The 23,018-nt window shown below is 53.1% G+C and overlaps 1 protein-coding gene across 5 annotated transcripts in view; it reads left to right on the plus strand.

The window, feature by feature from the left end:
- Window positions 1–23,018, plus strand: part of RFLNA (refilin A) — a 331,789-nt gene that overhangs the window by 300,327 nt on the left and 8,444 nt on the right. The window contains exon 1 of one of the 5 annotated variants that reach the window (XM_055237994.2): window positions 12,395–13,363. The exons of the other annotated variants lie outside the window; for them this stretch is intronic. Coding sequence (XP_055093969.1) covers window positions 12,476–13,363 — 888 coding nt within the window. The 5' untranslated portion in view covers window positions 12,395–12,475. Of the gene's footprint in view, window positions 1–12,394; window positions 13,364–23,018 lie in introns of those variants that run through there. 5 annotated transcript variants of the gene reach the window in all.

Raw genomic sequence — 23,018 nt, forward strand, 5'->3', positions numbered from 1 at the left:
TTTAGTAGAGACAGGGTTTCACCATGTTAGCCAGGATGGTCTCGATCTCCTGACCTCATGATCCGCCCGCCTCAGCCTCCCAAAGTGCTGGGATTACAGGCGTGAGCCACCGCGCCCAGCCCTTAAATGCTTTTAGATTAAGGATTCTGTTTAACTCAACAAGTACTTATTGAGCTCCTACTATGTATCCAACGTTCTTCCAGGTACTGGGAATGGGTTGGTGAATAACACAGGTAAAATCTCATCCACCGTGGAGTTGCCTGCCAAGGTAGAAGACACAAAAAGGAAATGAGCCCTCTAATTTTTGGTGGTGATTCGTTCTCTGAAGTCCATCAACAGGGTGAGAAAATACAGAGTGACTGGGGAAGGGGGAGGGGTAATTACATGGGAAGATCAGGGAAGGCTTCCCTGAGGAGGTGACTTTGGGCAGAGCCCTAACAGGCGACAAGAATCCAGCTACTGGTTCCAAGAAAGACATTCCCTCATATTCTACTTCCCATTTGATTAGAAGCCTGCACAGGGGAAGAAACAGAAGAAAAACAAACCCAGCACCCTACTTCTTGAGCCCAGGTGAGGGAAATAATGACAAGACGCTCCCAGGTGTCCAGAATTCTCTCAAGCAGGGGCTCCCCCGGGGCCCGGACATCAGCAGATACCAGGAACCTCATTGTGCACTGAGTCCAGCACAAGTACAGAAAATAAATCTGAAACAGGGGTATTTTCCTCAACTTGGATTATTTTTGCAGTGATCGCGTTTCCTTGTATGTTAAGAAACCCTGGGAAATTATTTGCTTAACGGGAGCACTCGGTATTTCTCAAAGTCTTTTTTTTTTTCAACCTTCTTTCCCTTTGCTCCTGCTTTCCTTCTCTTTGTTTAAGTTTTGAGCAAAAACTTCCTACCCGCTGTGATATTTTCCCCATGAATGTCACCAAACTAAGTAGGCTAGAAAAACAGTTGTAGGAAATATGAGGAATGGCCAGGAATCAGGGTAAACAGCAGCCTGGGAATCTTCCAGAAGAAAGTGCAGTCAGTGACTCTGACCTCGACTCCTGTCAGCAAATTACTCCAAAATCAAGTTGGCCATTTGAGTTCCATGGAGGGGTTCCCCTTGCAAAACACTGCTTCTTTAAGTCCCTTGGGCAGGAAGTGGTGGTTCCAGAGGTCCCTCTTGGCATGTCCTTGAGGGAACAAAGAAAGGGACACACTTCGGACCCCATCTGTGTGTGAAGTTGGTGATGGGGCATGACCATGATCCAAAATTCACCCAGTAATATTAAAGCTGGCCTGGGGCTGAACTCATGAAAGATAATGATTTGAATTTCAAAGGATTAAAAGAAGCCAATGGAAACGATTAAGCCCTTGAACATTTTACAAAAAAAAAAAAAAAAAGATTAATTCTGAACCAAAGAGCTGCAAAAAAAGTCAAATGTGAAGGGACGAATGTCAATTGTGCCCTTAGAAAGTCTTGCTGGGAAAAAATACGGAAAGTAAAAGAAAAAAATCATTCTTTGTCATTTTTCTGCTCTAAGAATTAGAGCAGAGTTCCCAAGCCTTGTTAAAGATAAAATTAGCTTACTGCGTTTTTATCATTGTAGATTTATTTTTCAAGATGAAGTTCCAATGAAACCTCTTTTTTCTCTCTCCTTTTAACAATATGTGAGCTTTGACTCCATGTCAAGTGGCTTGGCTTCAGGTGCCCTTTTTCTGGTACCTATAACCCTTGGAAAAAATAAAGCCCTCCTGTCCTTCCTTTAATGGATTTGTCTACCAGACTGATGTCACTGAGAGAATTCTTTCATGTCCCTGTCCTGTTTCCAGCTGTTGGCATCTAGACTCCACTGAGCTGAGGTCCCCTTCTTCTAGAATCTTCTGCATGAAGAAAGAGCCCCTTCTTCTCACCTTCTTCATCTCTTCTACATTGGTCAGGATAAGTAACACCAGCTACTGTAACAAACAACCCCTGCATCTCAGCGGCTTATGGCTCACCTGTCAGCCCAAGGGCTCTGCTCCACACAGTCATTCACGGACCCAGGCTCCCTCCATCTTTTGGCTCCACCCTCCTTGATACCCTCGGAGTTCTCTTTATTCAGCCAGTGGATGGAGAAGGAATTCGAGGGAAGTTTCTATGGGTCTGGTAGTAGTGCATGTCCATTCCACTCACATTCTAGTGTTCAGAATTCAATCACATGGCCACACCTAACCACACAGAAGCGTGGGGAATTTAGTACAGCGTGGTTTCCTGGAGGAAGAGAAGAATTTGAAAACCAGTGAACATTAGTGATCTTGCCACATTTGCTACTTTTTCTTTCTGTCTTTGGTATCACCTCCCTGTTCTAGTTCATCTCTACATTGATACACCTGGCTAAGGCAGTTTAGGCTGCTGGAACAAATGACAATAGATTGAGTGGCTTAAACAACAAACATGTATTTCTCATATTTCTGGGGGTGGGGATGCCCAAGATCAAGGTGCTGGCAGAGCTAGTGCTTGGTGAGGACTTGCTTCTTGGCTTGTAGGCAGCCTCCTTCTCACTGTATCCACATATGATACAAAGTAGAAAGTGACAGGAAGCTCTCATGTCTCATAAGGGCACTAATCCCATTCATGGGGGCTCCACCCTCATGACCTAATCACCTTCCAAGGGCCCTACCTCCTAAGACCATCATATTAGTCACTGAGATTTCAACATATACATTTGCGGAAGGGGGACAACACAGACATTTCAAAAAAATAAAAAAATAAAAAACACACAGGCACTCATGTTTTTCCCTACATAGCAATAATCCTTTTTCTTACTAAACCTCCTAGATTCTGTTGACCAAATTGGTCTTCCTTGGTTCAAAACAGCCTGAGTGTCAGAAATGTCAAGTTACATGAGCATCCATGTCCATCCATCCATCCATCCATCCATCCATCCATCCATCCATCCGTCAGTCCATCCATCCATCCGTCTATCCATGCATTCGTCCATCTGTCAGTCCATCTATCCATCCATCCATCCATCCATCCATCCATCCATCCATCCATCCGTCCGTCTGTCCGTCCATCCATCCGTCCATCCATCTGTCCACTTATCCAGACAATAGTTAATGATCCCCCATGTGCAAAAGCATGGTGTGAAAGTGCTGTCCAGAAAGAAAAAAAGCATAAAGCATGCTTTCTGCCTTTGAGGGGCTGATAATCCAATTGGGGACATAAGAATTAAGCACACACAAAGCTAGCAAAGATGCCAGGCCCAGGCATGTGGAGACGAGCGGGAACCACTGAGGAGCAGAGGCCTTGCGGGTTGCTCCCCATGCGCCCACATCCGCCTGTCTCCAGACACACAAGATTGTGTCTGGGAGTTCTTCCCTGGTGCCCTCCATGAACTCTCTTCCTCAATTCCCTCCGGTTCTCCACGGTTGGTCTCCTCTCCCTCCCATACCTATTTCTCTTGCCTTTCTTTCTCTGCTTCTTTTTCCCCACCCATCTCCCCAAGCCTCTCTTCACCTTCTTCCCGGGACGCAGATGCCTGCAGAGTGTGCCAGCCTCAGAGCCTTTGCAGTAACAGAGGAAGCCTCAGGGCCTTTGCACCTCTGTTTCTCTGCCAGGACGCCCTTTCTCAGGCTCTTTGCAGAGCGGGCCCCTTTTCCCCACCAGGCTCTCGGTTCAAAAGCCACTTCTGAAGGATATTTGTGGCCTGGCCTCTGCGGTGGAAAGCCGCTCCCCCATGGTCTTTCTCTGCCCCATCACCCATTTTACTTTTATAGTATTTATAACTCTCTGAAATTACCTCGTTTAATTATTTTCTTCCCCCAACCCCTACCCCAGACTGGATGTCCCCCACAAATGAGGACCAAGTATGACTAGTCCCTGGCTCTATCCCCCATTGACCAGGACACAGTAGGTGCTTACTCATCACTGCTGATTGAAGGGATGACAGACAGCCCTCCTCCCCTCCCCTCCCCTACTTTAGCATCTCAGTACTGCACCAGGAGCATCACTGAGCCCTGGCCACTCCAGGACCCTGCTCTCCCGCTGGGCCTGGTCCCCAGACTCTGCCCTTTCTGGAGCTCCGGGCAGCGTGCCAGGAGCCTGGAGCCTTGCATTAATTCCTGCTCAACGCCCTTTGTCTTCGCTTTCAGCTGAAAAACCACACAACCAGAATATTTGCCTGGACTTGCGTCTTCCTTGAGGAATGAATGGAAATGGCGTGCGTTTGCCGCGCTCTCTGGTGTACTCACCCTGCGGCATTTCGGGGGCCAGTGGGCCCCTGGAAACTGTGCTTCCTCCTTGCCATCTCTGCGTTGTCATCAGCTGGGAAGGACTCACACTCTCTCCTGAATGCCTTTCAGCCACTTGGCTCTTACCTGGCTGAAATTCATGCTATATATACTTTTTTAAATTTTTAAACATTTTTTTGCATGACTCAAGTAAGCATCAGAACATCCTATATTACTTTTAATGTGCACAGATGTCCGTCTGGTAATTTACTCAGCTGTAGTTCAAAACGACTGTTCTATTAATGAGTTTTGTTTTGTTTTTGCCATCATGGCTCTTGAAAAACCACAGCACTTTTTGGAACCCTCCTTTTTTTTTTTTTTTTCAATATAACAACTTGTTTATCCCCAAACCTGCTAAATCAACAAATGATGTTTTGGCATTATGGATTCAGGCAGACACAGTCACCAATTTATGTGACATCACAGTTTCTAGTCAGACAAAATAACTGGAAAGCAATCTGGATGGCGTGCCACATTTAGAAGATCTCAAAACATTTGCTTTGCACAGATTCGCCGAGTGAGAGGCATGCAGAGGGGGCAGTGCTCACGCTTTTCGTCTGCTGTGCACAGGCGCCGTTTCCACGAGTGTCACGCACTATTGTGTTAGCCAGAAAGGTATATGTGTTTCACTTTAAGCATTCTACAACTTGGGAGGTAGAGAATCATCAACTCTTAAAAAGCTGAAAAATGAGAAAGAAAGTGGTGTAGAAAGGTGGGTGTATTGAAGGGGATTTCTTGAAGGTAACTCTAGACTCACCCTATACCACCTGCTACCCACTATTGCAGGGGTCGGCCAACTTTTTCTATACAAGGCAAGATTGTAAATAGTTTAGTCTCTGCAGACTATGCGTTCTCTGTTGCAAGAGGAAAACATAATAGTCATAGTATCTGGGGCTATTGTCTAGCAGGCTGGAGTGCAGTGGCGCAATCTCGGCTCACTGCAAGCTCCGCCTCCTGGGTTCACGCCATTCTCCTGCCTCAGCCTCTCCGAGTAGCTGGGACTACAGGTGCCCGCCACCACGCCCGGCTAATTTTTTTGTATTTTTAGTAGAGACGGGGTTTCACCGTGGTCTTGATCTCCTGACCTCGTGATCCGCCCACCTTGGCCTCCCAAAGTGCTGGGATTACAAGCGTGAGCCACCGCCCCCTGCGCAGAAAACTCTTTACCAATGAATCAGCTGGGGTTTGTGGAGTTTAAGGCTTGTCAGGGAGCAGGATATCCCCAAGATGTCAAAATATCTCCCCAGAGCTTCCTGATAAATCACAAAGGGAAAGCTAACTTTAGCACGAAGAAATGAGGTGGATACCACCTCCACCCAGTGATCACCCCTAGCATGACCAACAGTGGGACATGCTGATGGGATGTGCCTCCTGAGGTTGATGGCACAACATGGACCCTGAAAAATTCCTGCAAAAGTGTTTATCCTACATCGAATCCTGAGACAGCAGTCAGACAAATCCAGATCATGGGATGCTCTACAACTGGCCCAAACTCGTTAAAACTACCCATGTCAGGAAAGGCAAAATAGGCATGGGGTCTCTTAGGGTCAAAGAACTAAAGAGATGTGACCACACAGAACTGGGATTTCACCCTGCTGGCCAGGGAAGACATGGCTCTGCCACAGTCTCACAGACTCAAGCAGAAGATACAAGACTCCTGGGTCAGAGACAAAGGATGTTATTACTCACAATAGTCACAGAAGCCAGGGGGTCAGCATGTTCTTGAGCCAGTTCCCCAGCTCTGGTTTCCACAGGGCCACTAGAAGGGGCCCAGGTGACCCTTGCACATGCAGCTGTTTGCACAACAGCAGAGGACCCCAGAGTGTAGGGAACCCGAATCTTTCACAGTGGGTAATAAGCCTGCCTGACCTTTCCCCAGAGGGAACCATTATTTTTATTACAGTGGACAGGAAGCATGCCTATCCTTTGAGTTGAAGAGAGACACTATCTCTTCAACTGTTCTCCCTACAAACATTATTGAAATGATAGCCCAGAACAAAGGGCGGCCAAGGCCTCTGTTTGCAAGATGGGAATAAACACGGGAGACTCATGAAGAATTGTCTCCTAATAGTGACAATGAAATGCAATGTGCATGATAGCTTCTCGGCCTTTTGGCTAAGATCAAACGAAATGCAACGTGTGTTTGAGCCCTGGGTTGAGAAAGAAAACAGCTTTAAAGGACATTGTTGGGAAAATTGGGGACCTTTTGATATGGAATATAGGTTATATAATTGTATCAATGTTAAATTCCCTCAGTATGATCACGGTATTGTGGTTCCATATCATCTTTCTTCTTAGGAGGTACTGCTGAAGAGTTTTGGGGCAAAGGGGCATGATGTTTATGACCAATTTTTACATGGTTTAGCAAAACACAAAACAAAATAAACAGTACACACACACACATATGAGAGAGAGAGAGAGATCCGATATGTCAACACCTAACAAACCCAAATGGTGCTTGGGTTTTCGTTATATTATTCTTGCAAAAATTCAGGGGGACCCAGCTTCCCCCAAGAACACACAGCTGGCTCTTGGCCAAGCCTGGCCGGGAGCGACCTTCTTCTGACTTTACCGACTGTGTTTTCACTACACTCAGTCTCTGATTTTATCCCTGCCCTGGCTTAATTAAGTGCTCTGAAGACATAAATAGGTTTTTTGTTTACTCAAGCTTGGGAGAAGCTGGCAGAAAAGGCCTTTTCAGCTAAAAGCTCCTTACAGCCGGAAGGTGTGAAGCGGCGAGTTTCCAGCCAGGAAGAAGCCTCTCAGCCGTGGGCGTCTTTGCCCGGAGCTGTGAGGTGAGTCCAGCAGCCCCATTGTGGAATGGGAACGGGAGGGGCTGTGGGAAAGCCAAGCCAGGATGCTGGCCGCAGACCCTTAGAACAGCTTTCATTACTCACTGAAAGCACTGGGAATCTGGAGGCTCTCCTGGACACGCACATACAAATGGCAGCAGAACGTATGCCCAGGTCAAAGGCACTTTGAATTCATTTTGTCCCCACTTCCTTGTCTTAGTAGGGCAAGTGGTCAAGAGCTGGTTTTATGAGTGGACACCCAGGGCATGGGCCCTGACCCCCGGACAGCTGCCCAGCAAAGGCGGGCTGCAGGCTCCGAGAGGACACGGGCTAAAAATGAAGAGGTGAGTCACTGCTGGAGCGCTGTCCAGGCGTGGACGTCTGTGGTACAGCTGGGGACTGAGCAAGGGCACTGCAGAAAAGTCCCTCTGGTGAGACGGGCCACCAGGGAACATGCGACTCCCCGGGGCAGGGAGGCATCCCCCGGCCAGACACTAGGACTTGGCCTGCTGAGGATGCAGAGTCCCAGGTCTCACGGTCGTACAGTCACCGGGACCTTCACTCTGAAACATTTGACCACATGCCCGGCTGGACAGCTCAGACAGGGCCTGTAAGGAGCATGTGATCAAGAAGCCGCTTTTCTTGCCTCTGTTCTCGCCGCCCCTTTGAACGCCTCCACTTCAGCTTCTTCTGTGGCTACTTTCAAACCCTCCGTGATGTTCGGTGTTATTTCTGCATTCCCTAAAAATAGGCAAGAGCCCGGGGCTCTCCCTAGGAAAGACAAAGATTTTGCTGACACCGCAGTTCTCTCGTCTTTTCTTCTTCTAAAAAGTGTATATGCATATGTGTGTGTGTGTGTGTGTGTGTAGATGTGTAGATATGTGTGTATACATGTGTGTGGGTACATGTGTGTATATGTATGTATGTGCATGTGTGTTTGTGTATATTTGTGTGTCCATGTATATGCGTTTGCATGTGTGCATATTTGTGTATGTGTGTATTTGTTTATGTGTATATGGGCGCATATGTTTACATGTGTATATGTATGTACCTTTGTATGTGCATACATATGTGTGTGCGCGTATGTATATTTATGTATTTGTGTGTATACGTGTGCTTGTGTGTACACATGTGTATTGTGTATGCATCTGCGTGTATGTATATTTGTGTGTTTATGTGTATATATGTGTTTATGTGTGCACATGTATATGTGTGTGCTTGTGTTTGTGTGTGTGTATATGTGCATATGTGTTTATGTGCATGCATAAGTGTGTGTGTGTATCTAAATGTATTGATTATCTTGGTGATTTCACACAGAGAGGCATGAGGTGTGGTGATGAGAGCAGGGCCCAGCTGAGCCTGCGGAAATTTTCCTGGCGCCATGCCGAGGGCTCAGCTTGTGCCTGGCGTGCCTGGAAGCACACCCTCAATATGCTTATATTTAATCTTCATTCACTACCTTTATTATCATCCATGCTTTATGGATGGGGAGACTAAGGCACAGAAAGGGCAGGCCAATTGCCCAGATCACACAGCCGGGACATGGTAGGGCCAGGGTTCAAACCCAGGCAGCCGAGCGTGCACATGGCAGGAAGACCCCTTCCTTGTCTGCGAGTCTCCTTGGAGGGCGAGCGGCCTCCAGTGCGCTCAGATGGCCTTGTTTCAGGGCTGTCTCTGCAGGTCACAGAAAGGCCTTGCTGTTGTCAGGCATGACGACCTCAGCCCTCCTGCCTCCATGTCACAATCCACTGGGACCCACTGACACCCTTCCCCCACATCCACCCTAGCAGCCTCCAGTGTGGCTTTTCTACTTAGGGTAGGCTGTGTGACCTCAGGCCGTCACTTAACCTCTCTGAGTCTCCATGGCTCCATCTGCTTTATTTATTTATGATTTATCTTTTATTTTATTAATTTTTTTTTTTTTTGAGTTGGATTCTCACTCTATTGCCCAGGCTAGAGTGCAGTGGCATGATCTTGGCTCACTGCAGCCTCCGCCTCCCAGGTTCAAGGGATTTTCCTGCCTCAGCCTCCAGTGTAGCTGGGATTACAGGTGTGCACCACCGCACCTGGCTAATTTTTGTACTTTTAGTAGAGATGGGTTTTCACCATGTTGGTCAGGCTAGTCTCAAACTCCTGACCTCAGTTGATCCACGTACCTTGGCCTCCCAAAGTACTGGGATTACAGATGTGGGCCACCGCTCCTGGCCTGCTTTGTTTTAAAATGGAAATAATATGGAGCCAGGGTTCAAGTGCACAAAGGTGCATGTGCAGAGCTCTGTAAGCTGCCCAGGAATGTGCAGCCCTACTTCTAGGAGCCTTCCTCAATGCAGCTTGGAACAAGTGGCAAATGGCTGTCCGTGAAAAAGCCTTTTTTTTTCTTGACGCCCTTCCCTCTGGCCTTCCTCGCAGAGTGGAGCTTCCGCCACACAAAGCATTCTGGGATAATCCCCCTGATATGGGGAGTGCTTGGGGAGCCCTGGGCTGGGGCTTGGGGTTACTCCAGGTCACTTTTCTTTCTTCCCCAACATGTGCTCTTAAAAGCCAGTGACTTCAGAAGCTTGTGGAGGAAGGTCTTTCTTCCCAGGGGTGTGGGGGTAAAGGGGTCTTCCCTTCTCCCCTTCTCTCCAACACGGGACACACTCTTTATGACCCCTTGTCAGGGATACCCCAATACCTCTTTTCTATTAAATATCTACTTTCCCTGCCCAATTTTTCTCTGCCTCCAAACTCTCCTCTTTTTCATCCAACTTTGTTTATGTGCATATATGTGTATATGTGAGGAACTTTGGAAGCGATATGGATCAGATCATTCTTTACCTGCTTCAGAACCTCTGCAGATTCTCCCATCCCTGGCAGATAAAGCCCTAATCCCTTAGCACAGCATAAGGGCCTCCGTAGACCTGGTACCTCCTTCCCTCTGCCCCTTCCCGTAGCGCTGGGCCTGGAGCAGACACCCCGATCTTGAAAGACCCCCTTTTCTGCTCCTCAGGCCTCACATTTCAAGTCCCTTTTCCTTCTGAGACTGGCCACAAGAGCCTCCCGCCCTGCCCACTGGCTAGCCCCTGGCTCAAATGAATTTATGGAAATTTCGGCCTTTCCTCCCCTCTTTGACATTTGCAGACCATCTGGTGCTGTGAGAAATAGAAGCTTCCACAGTACTGGCTTTCAATCGAGGGGCGGTCCCCAGCCCGCAGCAGTGGATCCGAATAGGTCAGAGGTCACGGTCACTGGGGCCATCAGTGTGGGCTGCTCTCTGGGGGTTTGACATTTGTAGTGCACTCATGTTCTGCCTTCTGTCTGGCGTGCACACATCTCCAACCGTTATCCACATAGGGCAGCCTGTTTTAGGGGAAACTTCCAGAACCCAGGTGGGCATAGTCATGAAGGCTCTTGATAAGCGGGCTTCTAGATCAAGATGAATGGCACATGGTGGCCAGGATTAGTGGTGTGGGGCAAGGCAATTTCAGGACATCCCTCAAACACAGAAATCACCACAAGTGGTATTTCGCTGCAATGTTTTAAAAGTCAAAATGGATGCAAACAGTTCAAGATGAACAAAACATCAACATTTTATTGTATTTTGAGACAGAGTCTTGCTCTGTTGCCCAGGCTGGAGTGCAATGGCATGACCTCAGCTCACTGCAACCTCCACCTCCTGAGTTCAAGCAATTCTCCTGCCTCAGCCTCCTGAGTAGCTGGGATTACAGGCGCTCGCCACCATGCCCGGCTAATGTTTTGTTATTTTTAGTAGAGACAGAGTTTCACCATGTTGGCCAGGCTGGTCTTAAACTCCCGACCTCAGGTGATCCACCTGCCTCAGCCTCCCAAAGTGCTGGGATTACAGGCATTAGCCACTACGCCAGGCCTCAAAATATCAACATTTTAAATAAAGACAGAGTAACCCTGCAATTCTGAAACTCTACCTTGCCCGCATCCTGCCCTGCCCTTGGTAGCTATTGTGGCCAAGGGGTCATTAGTCCCTGAGATAAGAAGAAATTAGTTCTTGCCAAAGACTTTCTCCAGGGAAGCAGAAGACTACTGGGTCTGGGTGGGTGGGCATTTGGGAAATGTGAATTTCCATGTGTCTGTGTTCCAGAAAGAACACCCCCTCCCCCCGCCACTTTGATCCTAGTCAGTGACAGCTGTTCAGCCACTCATTCTGGTCAAGTGGCCCAAGGGCTAAAGAAGGCCTGTCTTGCCTAAGAATTGAAGCAAATGGAATCCGTTGTCCTATTGTTTTTTTCCAGAATGTTTCAGGTATTCAAACCTCTGGTTAGTTCTGTTTGGGCAGCAGACTTCCAGCGTTCTTTCCTGGGCGACATGGAAATGGGCTGTAAATTCACCTGGTGACAGGTGCATGCCTGTCACCCTGTGGGCTCTCAGGAAGTGGCCCCACCCTCTGTCAGTGTCCCGCATGCACCTTACTCCTGCTGCTGCAGGGCCTGCGCCCTGCTGTTCCCTCCGCATGATGCGCTAATTCTCACTGCTTGGCTATTCAGATCTTATCTTTAAAAACTGCCTCCTCCAAGAAGCCTTCCCTGAACACTCCAAGCCTTAAGTTGTCCCTTTGACTATTCTTGGTTGCAGCACCTCATTAAGTTCCTTCCCTTAGACTCACAGCCTTAGCTTCCTGGTGCATTGACAGCCTCCCTCATCAGACTGGGCCCTCCACAGGGCAGGGGCCTGCTGTCTTACGCGTGCCCGTTCTGAGGTCCGGCCAAGGCTGGGTGCAGAATGGGAGCCTGAGAACATCTTCAAAGTGCTGCCCTCAGTTTGGAGATGTCCAAAGAGCGGATTCTGACACCCAGCTTCCCGCCCCTGATCTTGGGCTTTCTGCTGTAAGCAGAATGGAAGTGAATGTGTCTGTGCACACTTTCACGCCTCCTGGGGTCTTCCTCTGCTCTCTTCGCCGTATTAGCCTCTCCCACATTCCTGCTTTTCAAAGCAGTCCATGGACACCCCCAGCTGCCCCGCTTGCAGAATGGAAGGATGGACCCTCAGGAGTGGGGTGGGGGGCGTCTGTGTGGCTGGGCGCTGGAAATGCGGAGATCCCTTGCCAGGCATGTGGTAAGAAAACAGCAAGGAAGGGAAACACGTGTTCTTCTCTCTTGGGAGGAAGGAAAAGAAGGGAAAGACGGGCAGGACCCTTGTTCATGAGCAAGGACCCGCCTGGAAAAAATGCAGGAACAGCCAGATGCCTGGGGATTCCCGGAAGTGCTGCTCTCGCCGCCGCCGCCTCCCACCCATAGGTTCCACCCAACGCTTTCCACCCTCAAGGCCCAAAGAGCTGGCCCTGGGTGTGCGGGTAACCGAGACGCCAGTACTAGGGTGGTGGCCCTCCTCCCCATCGATTGTAAGTTACAGAGAAAAAGAAAACTTCTCTAAAATAAAGTTTCTCAAGCTGCTTTTATTGGGACTTCAAATGAGATGGAGAAAACCTCCAAGAGCACCCCGAAATAGGATGATGATGATTACTCGTATTACTTGGGATGACTTGGGGACCCCACAAGGCAACCTCGGAGCGCGAGTGTGGTGCTTGTTCCGGCAGTGGGGGACACGCGCCTCGTGGGACTCGAGCTGCTGGCTGGGCGCGCAGTGCCCAGGAGCAGGAGGGCCTCGGCGGAGGCGCCGGCCCGGGGCTGTTGCCCACCGCGCAGGCCGGGGCGGGGAGAGGAAGGGGGAGGAGGAGGCGCCTAGAAAAGGAGGCGCGGGCCGGGGAGGTGCGGAGAGGGCCGGGCGGCGACGTGCGCCTCGGGGCTGGGCCGGCCTGCGGGATCGCAGCGCAGCGCGGAGGCGAGGCCGGGCCCGGCGGGCGGGCGCCGCGGAGGGCGGAGGGCCGAGGGCCGAGGGCGGAGGGCGGAGGGCGGAGGGCGGAGGGCGGCGGCGCTGGCAGGAGTGCGGCCCGCGGCGGCGAGCAGACTGCAGGCCCGCGGGGATCGGGGGCGCGGGGGGCGCCGGGCCTGATCGCCGCCTCTCGCGGTGCCCGCAGGTCCCCGGGCGCGCAGCTCTCGCCCCGCCGCCGCCTGCCCCGGGCCCGGGAGCGCGGTGGAGAAGCCCCCGGAGGAGCGGGGGGCCCGCGCCCCGCGCCCCGCGCCCCCCAGACATGGTGGGCCACCTGCATCTGCAGGGCATGGACGACGGCCTGAAGGAGCAGGGCCGGGAGGGCTTGCTGGACAGCCCCGACTCCGGGCTGCCCCCCAGCCCCAGCCCCAGCCCGCCCTTCTACTCCCTGGCGCCCGGCATCCTCGACGCGCGCGCGGGGGGCGCCGGCGCCTCCTCGGAGCCCCCGGGACCCAGCGAGGCCAGAGCGGTAAGGAGACGCTCTCTCTCCCAAACGGCGGACTGCGTGGGCGGGTGGACGAGGGCTGCCCCCCGAGACGCGCGCTACTGCAGAAGCAGGACGGGCCTCCTCCTCTACCTGCCCGGCAGCCACGAAGGTGGCCAGTGACAGCCACGCTTCTCAGGTGGGGACCAGGATGTGTAGGGGAAGGTGGCCCAGGCTGACCCCGGAACCTGGAGACGGCTCCCTGGCGGTGGGCCTCCCTCCGGAGTGATTCTTCCTATTGTCAGTAATAATGGGGGGCTCGTGAGGCGGGGTAAAGGACAGCCCGAAATTCCCAAAGAAGTTGGCTGCTGGCTAGGTGGGCTTGCGCCCAGAGGCCCGGCATGTTGCAGACATCTGGACCTGGCCCCTCTGCTGCTCCGGGTGCCCTGTTTACTGTCCAGGCGCTGCCAACGTGAAAGCCTTTTCTTTCTTTCTTTTAAATAACCAAACCCAGACAGGATCCCTTCCTTCCCGGGATGTTAAGGATGTTGACGTGGAGCTTAGGCGGGAGGGGGAGGCTGGAACCCCGGGTCAGGAAACTCAGGAGTTTGTCTCCTGCCAGACTAAGCCCAGCCTGGGGGTGGACTCCGGTGGGGACCCAGCTTGGCGCCTGACCTGAGACTGGGCGCCCCCCTGGCAGGCAGGGAAGCATATGGGCCGAGCGGGCGCCTTTGCAGCTTGAGGAAATGACAAGTTGAAATGAGTGATTGCCCATCCCTGCCCGCTCTCTGGCTGCGCCCTGCCCACCTTAACAGCTTTTCTGCTGGGGCGTGTGTGCTGGCTCCACTCCCCTTTCCTGGGGCCCCGGGGATTCTTGCCTGGCACTCACAGGGCAAAAAAAGGCCTCCCCGCCGCTGAAAGTCCTCCTCCCCACAGCAGAAAGGAACGGCTCCCCCGCCTCAAGCCTCAGGACATGACCTTCATTCGGGCCTTGCTTGTTTCTTAGCCCCGTGGGTCCCAAACTTGGTCGCGCACTGGAATCACTTGGAGAATCTTTAAAACCCACCGACACTCACCGCCCAGATAGTCTCACTGAATTGATAGGGGGTGCAGCTCGGCATCAGGAGGGTTTCGGTCTCCCTGGGTGATTGTACTGTTCAGCCAAGTCTGGGAGTCGCTATCTTAGACCAAATCATGCAGCAAACTTGAACTTTGGTCTCTTTGTGGGAGGCCGGCGGGTGGAAGGGGCAGTGAGGACTTCCAGGAGTTGATAGAGGTGACCAGGGCTGTTTGCAGTGAACCTGATCTTGCTGTCTAAAGGGGGCCAGCTTTCCTGCTAGAGTGTCTGGGACTTGGCACTGTCGCGCATTTGGGCTGCACACTTTGGGACTGAATCCCCGTGGTGCCTTGCACAGTGGGGCTTGGAGAAGAACGACGGGGAAACCGCCTTCTCCTTGGTTCCTTCCATGACCCAGAAGCCTCCTTACAGAGGGTTTTCTGGAAGCGTTCTCTGCCATCCGGGCCAGCCCATGGCTGCCGCAAGAATAGCATGGCTGGCTTACTTGTCTTGGCTGTTCTACTTGACTTTATTTTTTCCCCTTCCTGCACACTAGATGCCAGGTATGGAACTGTGTTGCCCTGATCTTCTAATTTGGCTTAAAAGCAAAGCCCGGGGCTGTTTCCTCATGGGTAATGAGACTTGGCATTTAGATAGCTCATACTGTGTGCCAGGATAACTGTCCTAAGCTCTTTATTTACACCAATTCATTTAATTTTCACTATATTCCCATGAAGCCTACACTCCAATTAGCCCCGTTTTCCAGAGGCGGAAGCCAAGGCACAGAGGAGGTTAGCAACCTGCCCGAAGTTGCCCAGCCAGGAAGCGGCTGTGCTGGGCTAGAACCCAGGGAGGCTGACTGCAGAGTCTGCCCTTCAACCTCATATCATCCCCCTTTTCACCGTGCAGCTAATTAACTACCTGTGATTTTTTTTTTAATTGGAAAACAAAATGCCTGTGTACCTACCAGGTTTGAAGGGCTGCTTTTAATAAAAGGGAGAAAGGATTGCCTGGCGCCCCCTCTTCTCAGCTTTGGGGCTTGCCGCTGTGGCCATGCCCACCCACCCATCGCCCACCCCGCAGGGCGCCCCACCTCCCCGTCAACTCCTGCTAAACTTTACTGAGCGGTGTTTAACCGCACCCTGCTCGCTGAAGACTCCGGGAGAGTGCTTTATAGGTGCAAATATCGGCACCCCATACTGTCTCAGGACAAAGAGGCGGAAACCTGTGCTGCGCCTCGTGGCTGATGGTTTCCAACACCCAACGAAGAGGCTGGGGTGAGCGGTGCCGGGTTTCCATGTGGACCTCAGGTTCAGACTGCATTTGGCAGAGTGGGTGTCTTTGTTCCAGTATCCAGTGACCGACACCACCTTTCTGAGAAAAGTTGGTGGCACGTGCCTCAGCTGCTGGGATGGACTGCGGTCCTGCCCCCAAATCTAAGCCACTGAGGTCCTCACCACCTTGTCACCTACTTTAGGAGGCTGGACGGACGTGCATGTTAAACCTGCCTACGCTTCACTTCATTAAAGAGGCCCCCCACTTTGTTTGAATAAGCTGGACTTGCCTCCTGGACACCCCCCACCCACTGAGGCAGGGTATCTGGGAAGCGGCTGGCTGCGAGATCACTCCCCAAGACATCAAGGCCCTGGCGGCCAGGCTGGATATGAATGAACCCCCTCCCCACTCACCATGGGCTTTCTGTGCTCACTCTCCGAGCAAAGGTGGGAACATTCCCGATCACTCCCAAGGCAAACGAAGAGCTGGGAATTAGGCATTGGTCCCCCCAGTACTTACTGAGCACCTACTGTGTGTCACGCTCTGTTTGGGGCCATGGAGGACACAGCAGTGAACAAGATGCTGACGGTCCCTGCCCTCATGAACTGGCATTCTAGCGGAGGAGACACAGCCACCAGCTGAACTATGTGTGGCAGCAGCAGGTGGATGGAGAAGTGTCCTTAAGGCCAGAAGCTGGGTGAGAGGTGAGCTTTAGGCCAGTAGACAGGGAGGTGATGGTTAATAGAAACCCACACACACTCAGGGTACGAACTTTACAGTTCTAGGGCTGAGATGTGCTCAGTCCAAGACAATGGCATGTGCAAAGGTCCCGAGGCACGAGCAAGCTAGGCGTGGCCTGTTCGGGTGATGGGTGCACAAAAATCTCAGAAATCACCACTACAGAACTTATGCATGTAGCCAAATGCCTTGAGGAGCCACAAAGAGGCAGGGGCCACCGGAGGGGCCGGGACAGCCGGGAGAGGCCAGGTCAGTGACTTCTAGGTGAAGCTGAGGCCAAAAATTAAAATTCCATTTGGTCTTTTAAAAACTACTTGTGACTGTTCTATTTTTATTTTTAAAAAGGCATCATGAGCTTCCATTCCACACTCCCCAAATTAGAAACTCAAATGAGAGACTGGAGTGAGGAGGGTGCCTGTGCGGGACGCAGAAGGTGGCCGTTTTGCATTAGTGTAGGGTGTGTCTCCATGCGGGCGGGGACCTGTCTCCTGCATGGCCCAGGACAGCGGAGCCTGCCCACTGGGCCTGGTGGCAGAGGGGATTGTCTGTCAGCTGCATTCAGCCCACACTTTTTTTAAATTTATTTGTTAATGTTTTATTTCCATAGGTTTTGGGGGAACAGGTGGTATTTGGTGACATGAGGAAGCTCTTTAGTGGTGATTTGTGAGATTGTGGGGCACCCACCACCCAAGCAGTATACACTGAACCCAATTTGTCATCTTTTATCCCTCACCCTCTTCCCACCCTTTCCCTTGAGTCCCCAAAGTCCATTGTATCATTCTTATGCCTTTGCATCCTCATAGCTGAGCTCCCACTTATAAGCGAGAAATATAGTATTTGGTTTTCCATTCCTGAGTCACTTCACTTAGAATAATGGTCTCCAATTCCATCCAGGTTGCTGCAAATGCCATGATTTCATTCCCTTTTATGGCTGAGTAGTATTCCGTGGCGTATATATACCACAGTTTCTTTATCCACTCTTTGATTGATGGGCACTTGTCAGCCCACAGATGTTTAAAGCTGGGTGGGTGAGGGACACAGCTGAGCAGGACAGATGCTGTCTCTGCTGCCTTTGAGCTCTCAGGGCCTGGACTGTCACCACAGATTGAGCAAACACCCATCACCCTTCTTCTCCTCCCTGCCCTGACCGGCAGAGCTGTGGGCATTTAGGGATTGGCATCGTGGTGGAGTGAGGATGGCTTTGAGGCAGACCTAGCTCCCTAAGTGAATTTGGGCAGTGTGGAGAAGTAGCCCCGTGCCATCTTACTGCACTCAGGGAGACCGAAAGTGGCATTTGGGATTGTACATTGTGTTCTCTGGGGTGCATGTTCAAATGAACAGCCCCCCTGTGGCAGGCAAAGGACTCAGCCTGTTATGGGGCAATGGCAGGTGGTGACAGATCTGAGCTGTTGCCGCCTCCCAGATGCAGAGATGGGGCTTCTGGCCCTGGACTGCATCCACAGCTGGTGGCCTGGGCTCTGTCACCTTCAGGGCTCCCTCCCTCCACCCAGCCTCTCCCAGTCTGTTTATGCAATGGGTGGATTTCTGAAGAGCATACGTGAGAGCTTCCCTAAGGAAGACGTGCTGGATCCCTAGACCCACATTCCAAGAGAAGCCATCCCTGAGAACTCCCCGAGGGGCCCAGCTCTTGGAGGCCACCTGTGGTCTCAGCCATCCCTTTGGACCTTGGCTGGGACCCTTGGGACGCTTGGATTTTCTCATGTCTGCTTCTTGTCTGTGATGGTGAAACTGAGAATGAGAGAGGAGAGGGAAGGGAGCTAGGGAGGTAGTGCTGGGGTTGGGAAGGATGGATGGATGGATGGATGGATGGATGGATGGATGGATGGATAGATGGATGGATGGATAGATGGATGGATGGGTGGATGGATGGATGGATGGATGGATGGATGGACAGAAGAATGGATGGATGGATGGATGATGGATGGATGGATGGATGGATGGATGGATGGATAGATGGATGGGTGGGTGGATGGATGGATGGATGGATGGATAGATGGATGGGTGGGTGGATGGATGGATGGATGGATGGATGGACAGAAGAATGGATGGATGGATGGATGATGGATGGATGGATGGATGGATGGATGGATGGACAGAAGAATGGATGGATGGATGGATGGATGGATGGATGGATGGATGGGTGGGTGGATGGATGGATGGATGGATGGATGGATGGATGGACAGAAGAATGGATGGATGGATGGATGGATGGATGGATGGATGGATAGATGGATGGATAGATGGATGGATGGATGGATGGACAGAAGAATGGATGGATGGATGGATGGATGGATGGATGGATGGATGGATGGATAGATGGATGGGTGGGTGGATGGATGGATGGATGGATGGATGGATGGACAGAAGAATGGATGGATGGATGGATGGATGGATGGATGGATGGATAGATGGATGGGTGGGTGGATGGATGGATGGATGGATGGATGGATGGATAGAAGAATGGGTGGTTGGATGGATGGATGGATGGGCAAATAGATAGAAGGATGGATGGATGGGCAGAAGGGTGGATGGATGGATGGATGGATGGATGGATGGATGGATGGATGGATGGAAGGATGGAGCTAGTTGGCTCCTGTGTGAAAGCTCATGGTTCAGTGAACTGGGCCATAGTCTCTGTGGATGGCCCTGTGTTGCCCAGGCTGTGCCTCCCTGTGAGTCCCTGCCCAGCCAGGCCCAGGCTCCACGTCTAGCAGGCCGTCACTGTGAGGCAGTGAGCTCTCGACAACAGAGCGGCTATCTTGCCTCACCGGCCTGTGGGCTGTGGCCTGTGCAGCATCCAGGAAGGTGGGGAGCTCTGAAGAGCTCCTGTGTACTTTGACTTCCAGCCAGCGAGTGTTCATCCCCGCTCCAGTGGCTCCCGGGGAAGGCTCCTGCGGGGAGCAGGTGCGGCCTGGTGGGCCCTTGGCAAGTGTCCACAGGACCCAACACCCTCCAGGGCCTGTCCTGCCCCCCACACCGTCCTGCTGCCCAGGAGCCTGGGAGTAAGCCCAGCCTCTCCAGGCTACAGCAGGCTTGCCCCGGACCCTGGAAGGAGCTGGGAACCTGGGCCTGGGCCAGCTCTGTCGTCCCTCCCGGGGGGAGGGAAGCATGGCATCTGGGTGACCCTCCCGTCTGCCTGAGACGCACTCGTTCTCCCCTGTCCCGACATCCCAGAGCCTCGAGGCAGATGCTGAGCCCCCCAGGAAACCGCCAGCCTGTGTCTTGGGCATCCCTGATGGTCCCCCAGCCCGACGCACACCCTCGTTTCACAGATGAGCAAATTGAGGGCAGCCAAGGGTATCTCACCGGATTCTGTCTAGACCAGAACAGGAGCCCGGGCCTGTGGGAGGGCGCTGCAGCCTGACAGACGGCTGGCGGTGGGGGTGGGCAGCGGGCCTGTCTGGGGGCTTCCTGTGCTCAAGGTGGCCGCATGGCCAGGGCAGGTGAGCAATGACAGGTCCCCGTGTGCGTGTGCTGGACCCCTTTCCTGGCCCTCCCCTGCCCTGCCAGCCCCCGTGGGACTGTGTGACCCAGTCTTCGGGAGTATCTCGCTCCCGCGTGGCTGAAAAGTCGGACTTCAGGGCCGCAGCCTGCCTTCTTGGACGCGAGAGGCACTTCCCTTGCCCACTCCCCAGGCTGGCTGGAGTCCGCGGGGCGCCACGACCGTTCGATGTTCAAATAGCCCTGCAGCCAGAAAGACGAAGCTCCGAGCCTCAGGATGAACTGGTGGCTACCACCACCTTCCCTTGGTGTCTGGCCCTGCAGCTCCGCGGAAGTGTCCTGGGCCTTGGCGGGGACTTCCCGAGCCGTCTCACCGCCCAGGCTCGCCGGACGCCAGCCTGTATCCGTCTGGGCTTTCACGGCTTCTGCTATCTCCTGCGCAGCGCTTCCAGCTTGGGTGGATTTTAGGTGTTTTTTCAGCGGGACCCTTTGGCAAATGGGGCCCGGAGCTCTGGCTTCCCCGGCCGGCCTGTGAATTAGGCCTTGTCCGCTGCTGGCAGCCAGGTGGGGAGCGAGACCCGGCGGAAGGGGGCTGCCTTTGTCGGCGCCCACGCTCCAGGTGTGGCGGTATCCGGAGGGTTTGGCAGTGTCTTCATTCTGGGTGGACCCAAGAGAGATGCTGGGGCGGGGGCTCTGCCACAGCACAAAGGCTTTGCCTCTGAAATAAGCCCTCCCTGCTTGATGGGTGAGGAGTTAGCCTTTCTTGGCAGCGCGTGGGTGGGTAACGCCAGCAGCAGGCTGCCTCTCTCTCGCTCCAGCCCTTCCACCTGTCTGGACAGAAGAAACACCTCCCAAACCTTAGTGCCCGTGTTTATGTCCCCTTCCACATGGTGTCGTTCTCTCTCCTCCCCTGTGGCTGCACGTCACTCCCTCTTGCGGGAGAAGGGTCGTGGGGGTTCCTGTGCCTCATCTCACTCCCACCGGGCCCAGCACACAGTAGGTGCTCAGCAAACAAACACCTGCATGCACTTGGGAAAATGCCAAGCTTCAGATAACGTCTTTTGGGGAGTGTGTATTATTTCTAGAAACAGGGAGTCATATAGAGTCTTGCAGCTGGGGTCAGTGTTGGCTGAACGGTGAGCCATAGAAGATGATGATGGGCCAGTCTTGTCACTGCCTTGTTTTTGTGAAGTGACTGTCCTGAAATGATGCTTGCTTGCTTCTGAAAGTAAGGAGAAGTGTTGTTTTAGGTTAGAAGGGGGTGAGCTATACCTCTGTCCAGGGAGGCGCCTCCACCCCAGACCTTCATGGGAAAGGAGGATCCCCCCTGCGGGCCCACTGGCACCCAGTGCCACCCCTGGGCTGGGTGCTGTTCCACGTGGCTGCTGGCTCTGACTCAGCCGCACCGAAGCCTGGGAGGCGGGTCCTCCTATCGCCCCACTTCAGAGATGCGGAGGCTATGGTGGCCCAGAGACGGGAAGTCATTGGCCTAAGTCACGCAGCTTAGTAGTCTCTTGTGGCTGCTGCAGCCAATTACCGAACACAGAGTGGCTTCAAACTGCAGGAATTTGTTATCATCTTCCAGCTCTGGAGGTCAGGAGTCCCAGAATCAAAGCGTCGGCAGGGCTGGTTCCTTCTGGAGGCTCAGAAAGAGTCCGTTCCTGTGCCTGTTCTGGCTCCTAGAGGGGCCCATGCTCCTTGGCTTGTGGCCCCTTCCTCCTCATCAAAGCCAGCAGTGCAGCATCTTCTGGCCTCTCTCTGCCTCTGACCCCCTGGAACGCTGTGATGACATCGGGCCCACCTGGATGACCCAGGACCATGTCCCATCTCAGAATCCTTAATCACATCTGCAAAGTCCCTTCTGCAGATATTCCCAGGTCCTGGGGATTAAGGTGTGGACAGCTTTGGGGGCCATTGTTCAACATGCCACACCCAGGAAGGGAGCAGCTGCCTCTCTTTTGGGCCACTCACTCCATGTCAATGCCAGGGAGAGATGGGGCCACCTCAAGGCCAGCTGCTGGGGGCTTTGAGGAACCTCCTGCTTCTCCAGTCCTCGATCCTCTCCGTGTGGTCCTCAGCCCTTGTTCTGGGGTGACCTTGATTAGCAGGGATGGGGCTGCTGGTGGTTTGTCCACAGGCTGCTGCCAGACTTGAAGACAGGCATGGGCCCATACCAGGGGCTCTCTGGGTTGGGGCAGGGGCTGCTTTGCAGGTGTGGGGTCTCCCCTCCCCATAGTGCAGGGGCGGAGAGGTGCCAGGCCCTGGGCTTAGAGGTGATAAGGACTCCAGCCTTAGGGAGCTGCTTCTCTGGGGGTGACAGACACGCAAAGGGGTTATTGCGATGGAGGCCAGTAGATGGGTGCTCCCGTGTCCCCACAGAGGATGCCCCTAAGACTTGCAGCGGACACTGAGTTGGCTCTCACCAGCCCAAGAGAGAAGGAGCCAGTGCAGCAGGGAGCAGCAGGAGCACAGAGGCAGCCTAGAGTCACAGACAAGGGGCCGAGAGGGAAACGGGCAGAGGCCCGAGTGGGAAGCCTTGAGCCTGTGTTGGGGGAGCCTGGAGCTGAGGGGGCAGTGATGAGACAGGCCCCTGGGCATGAAAGGCAGTGGAGGAGCGAGGGTGAGGGCCCGGGCCCTGGAGCCGCACCACCAGCGTTCCAGCCCTGATCTGCCTCTTCCAGCTGTGTGGCCTTGGGCAAATGACTTAGCCACTCTGGGCCTCGGTTTCCACATCTGGAAAATGGGGGTGCTGCCAGCAGCTGCATGCTGGGTTTTTTATAAGGATCAGGTGAGTAAGGATATGTGGCGAGTGCCCAGAATGGTGCCCGGCACAGTGAGAGCGCAAAAAGCTCTCCATCCTCATTGTCCAGGCACGTATGGGGGCGGCGGGGAGGGGACAGATGTAGGAGATATCAAGCCAGGTCCCGGCAGGATTTGGCTCTGAGTTCACAGTTCCCACCCAACCCAATGTCCGCCCTCCACTCCCTCTGCCCGAGGCCGGTGTGCTTGTGGTCACCATGGTTACAGGCTTGGCCCTCTGCGGTCCAGGCATGAGCACCAGCCTGGAGGAATAGGGTCCCCACCGCCTGCTGTCCCCCGTGGGAGCCAGCTATCCCCTCTTCAGCCAAGAACAAAGCACTGAGCATCACCACGCACTAGACACTGGGG

Source organism: Symphalangus syndactylus, chromosome 13 (assembly GCF_028878055.3).
Source record: "Symphalangus syndactylus isolate Jambi chromosome 13, NHGRI_mSymSyn1-v2.1_pri, whole genome shotgun sequence".
NCBI classification, from domain to species: Eukaryota; Metazoa; Chordata; class Mammalia; order Primates; family Hylobatidae; genus Symphalangus; species Symphalangus syndactylus.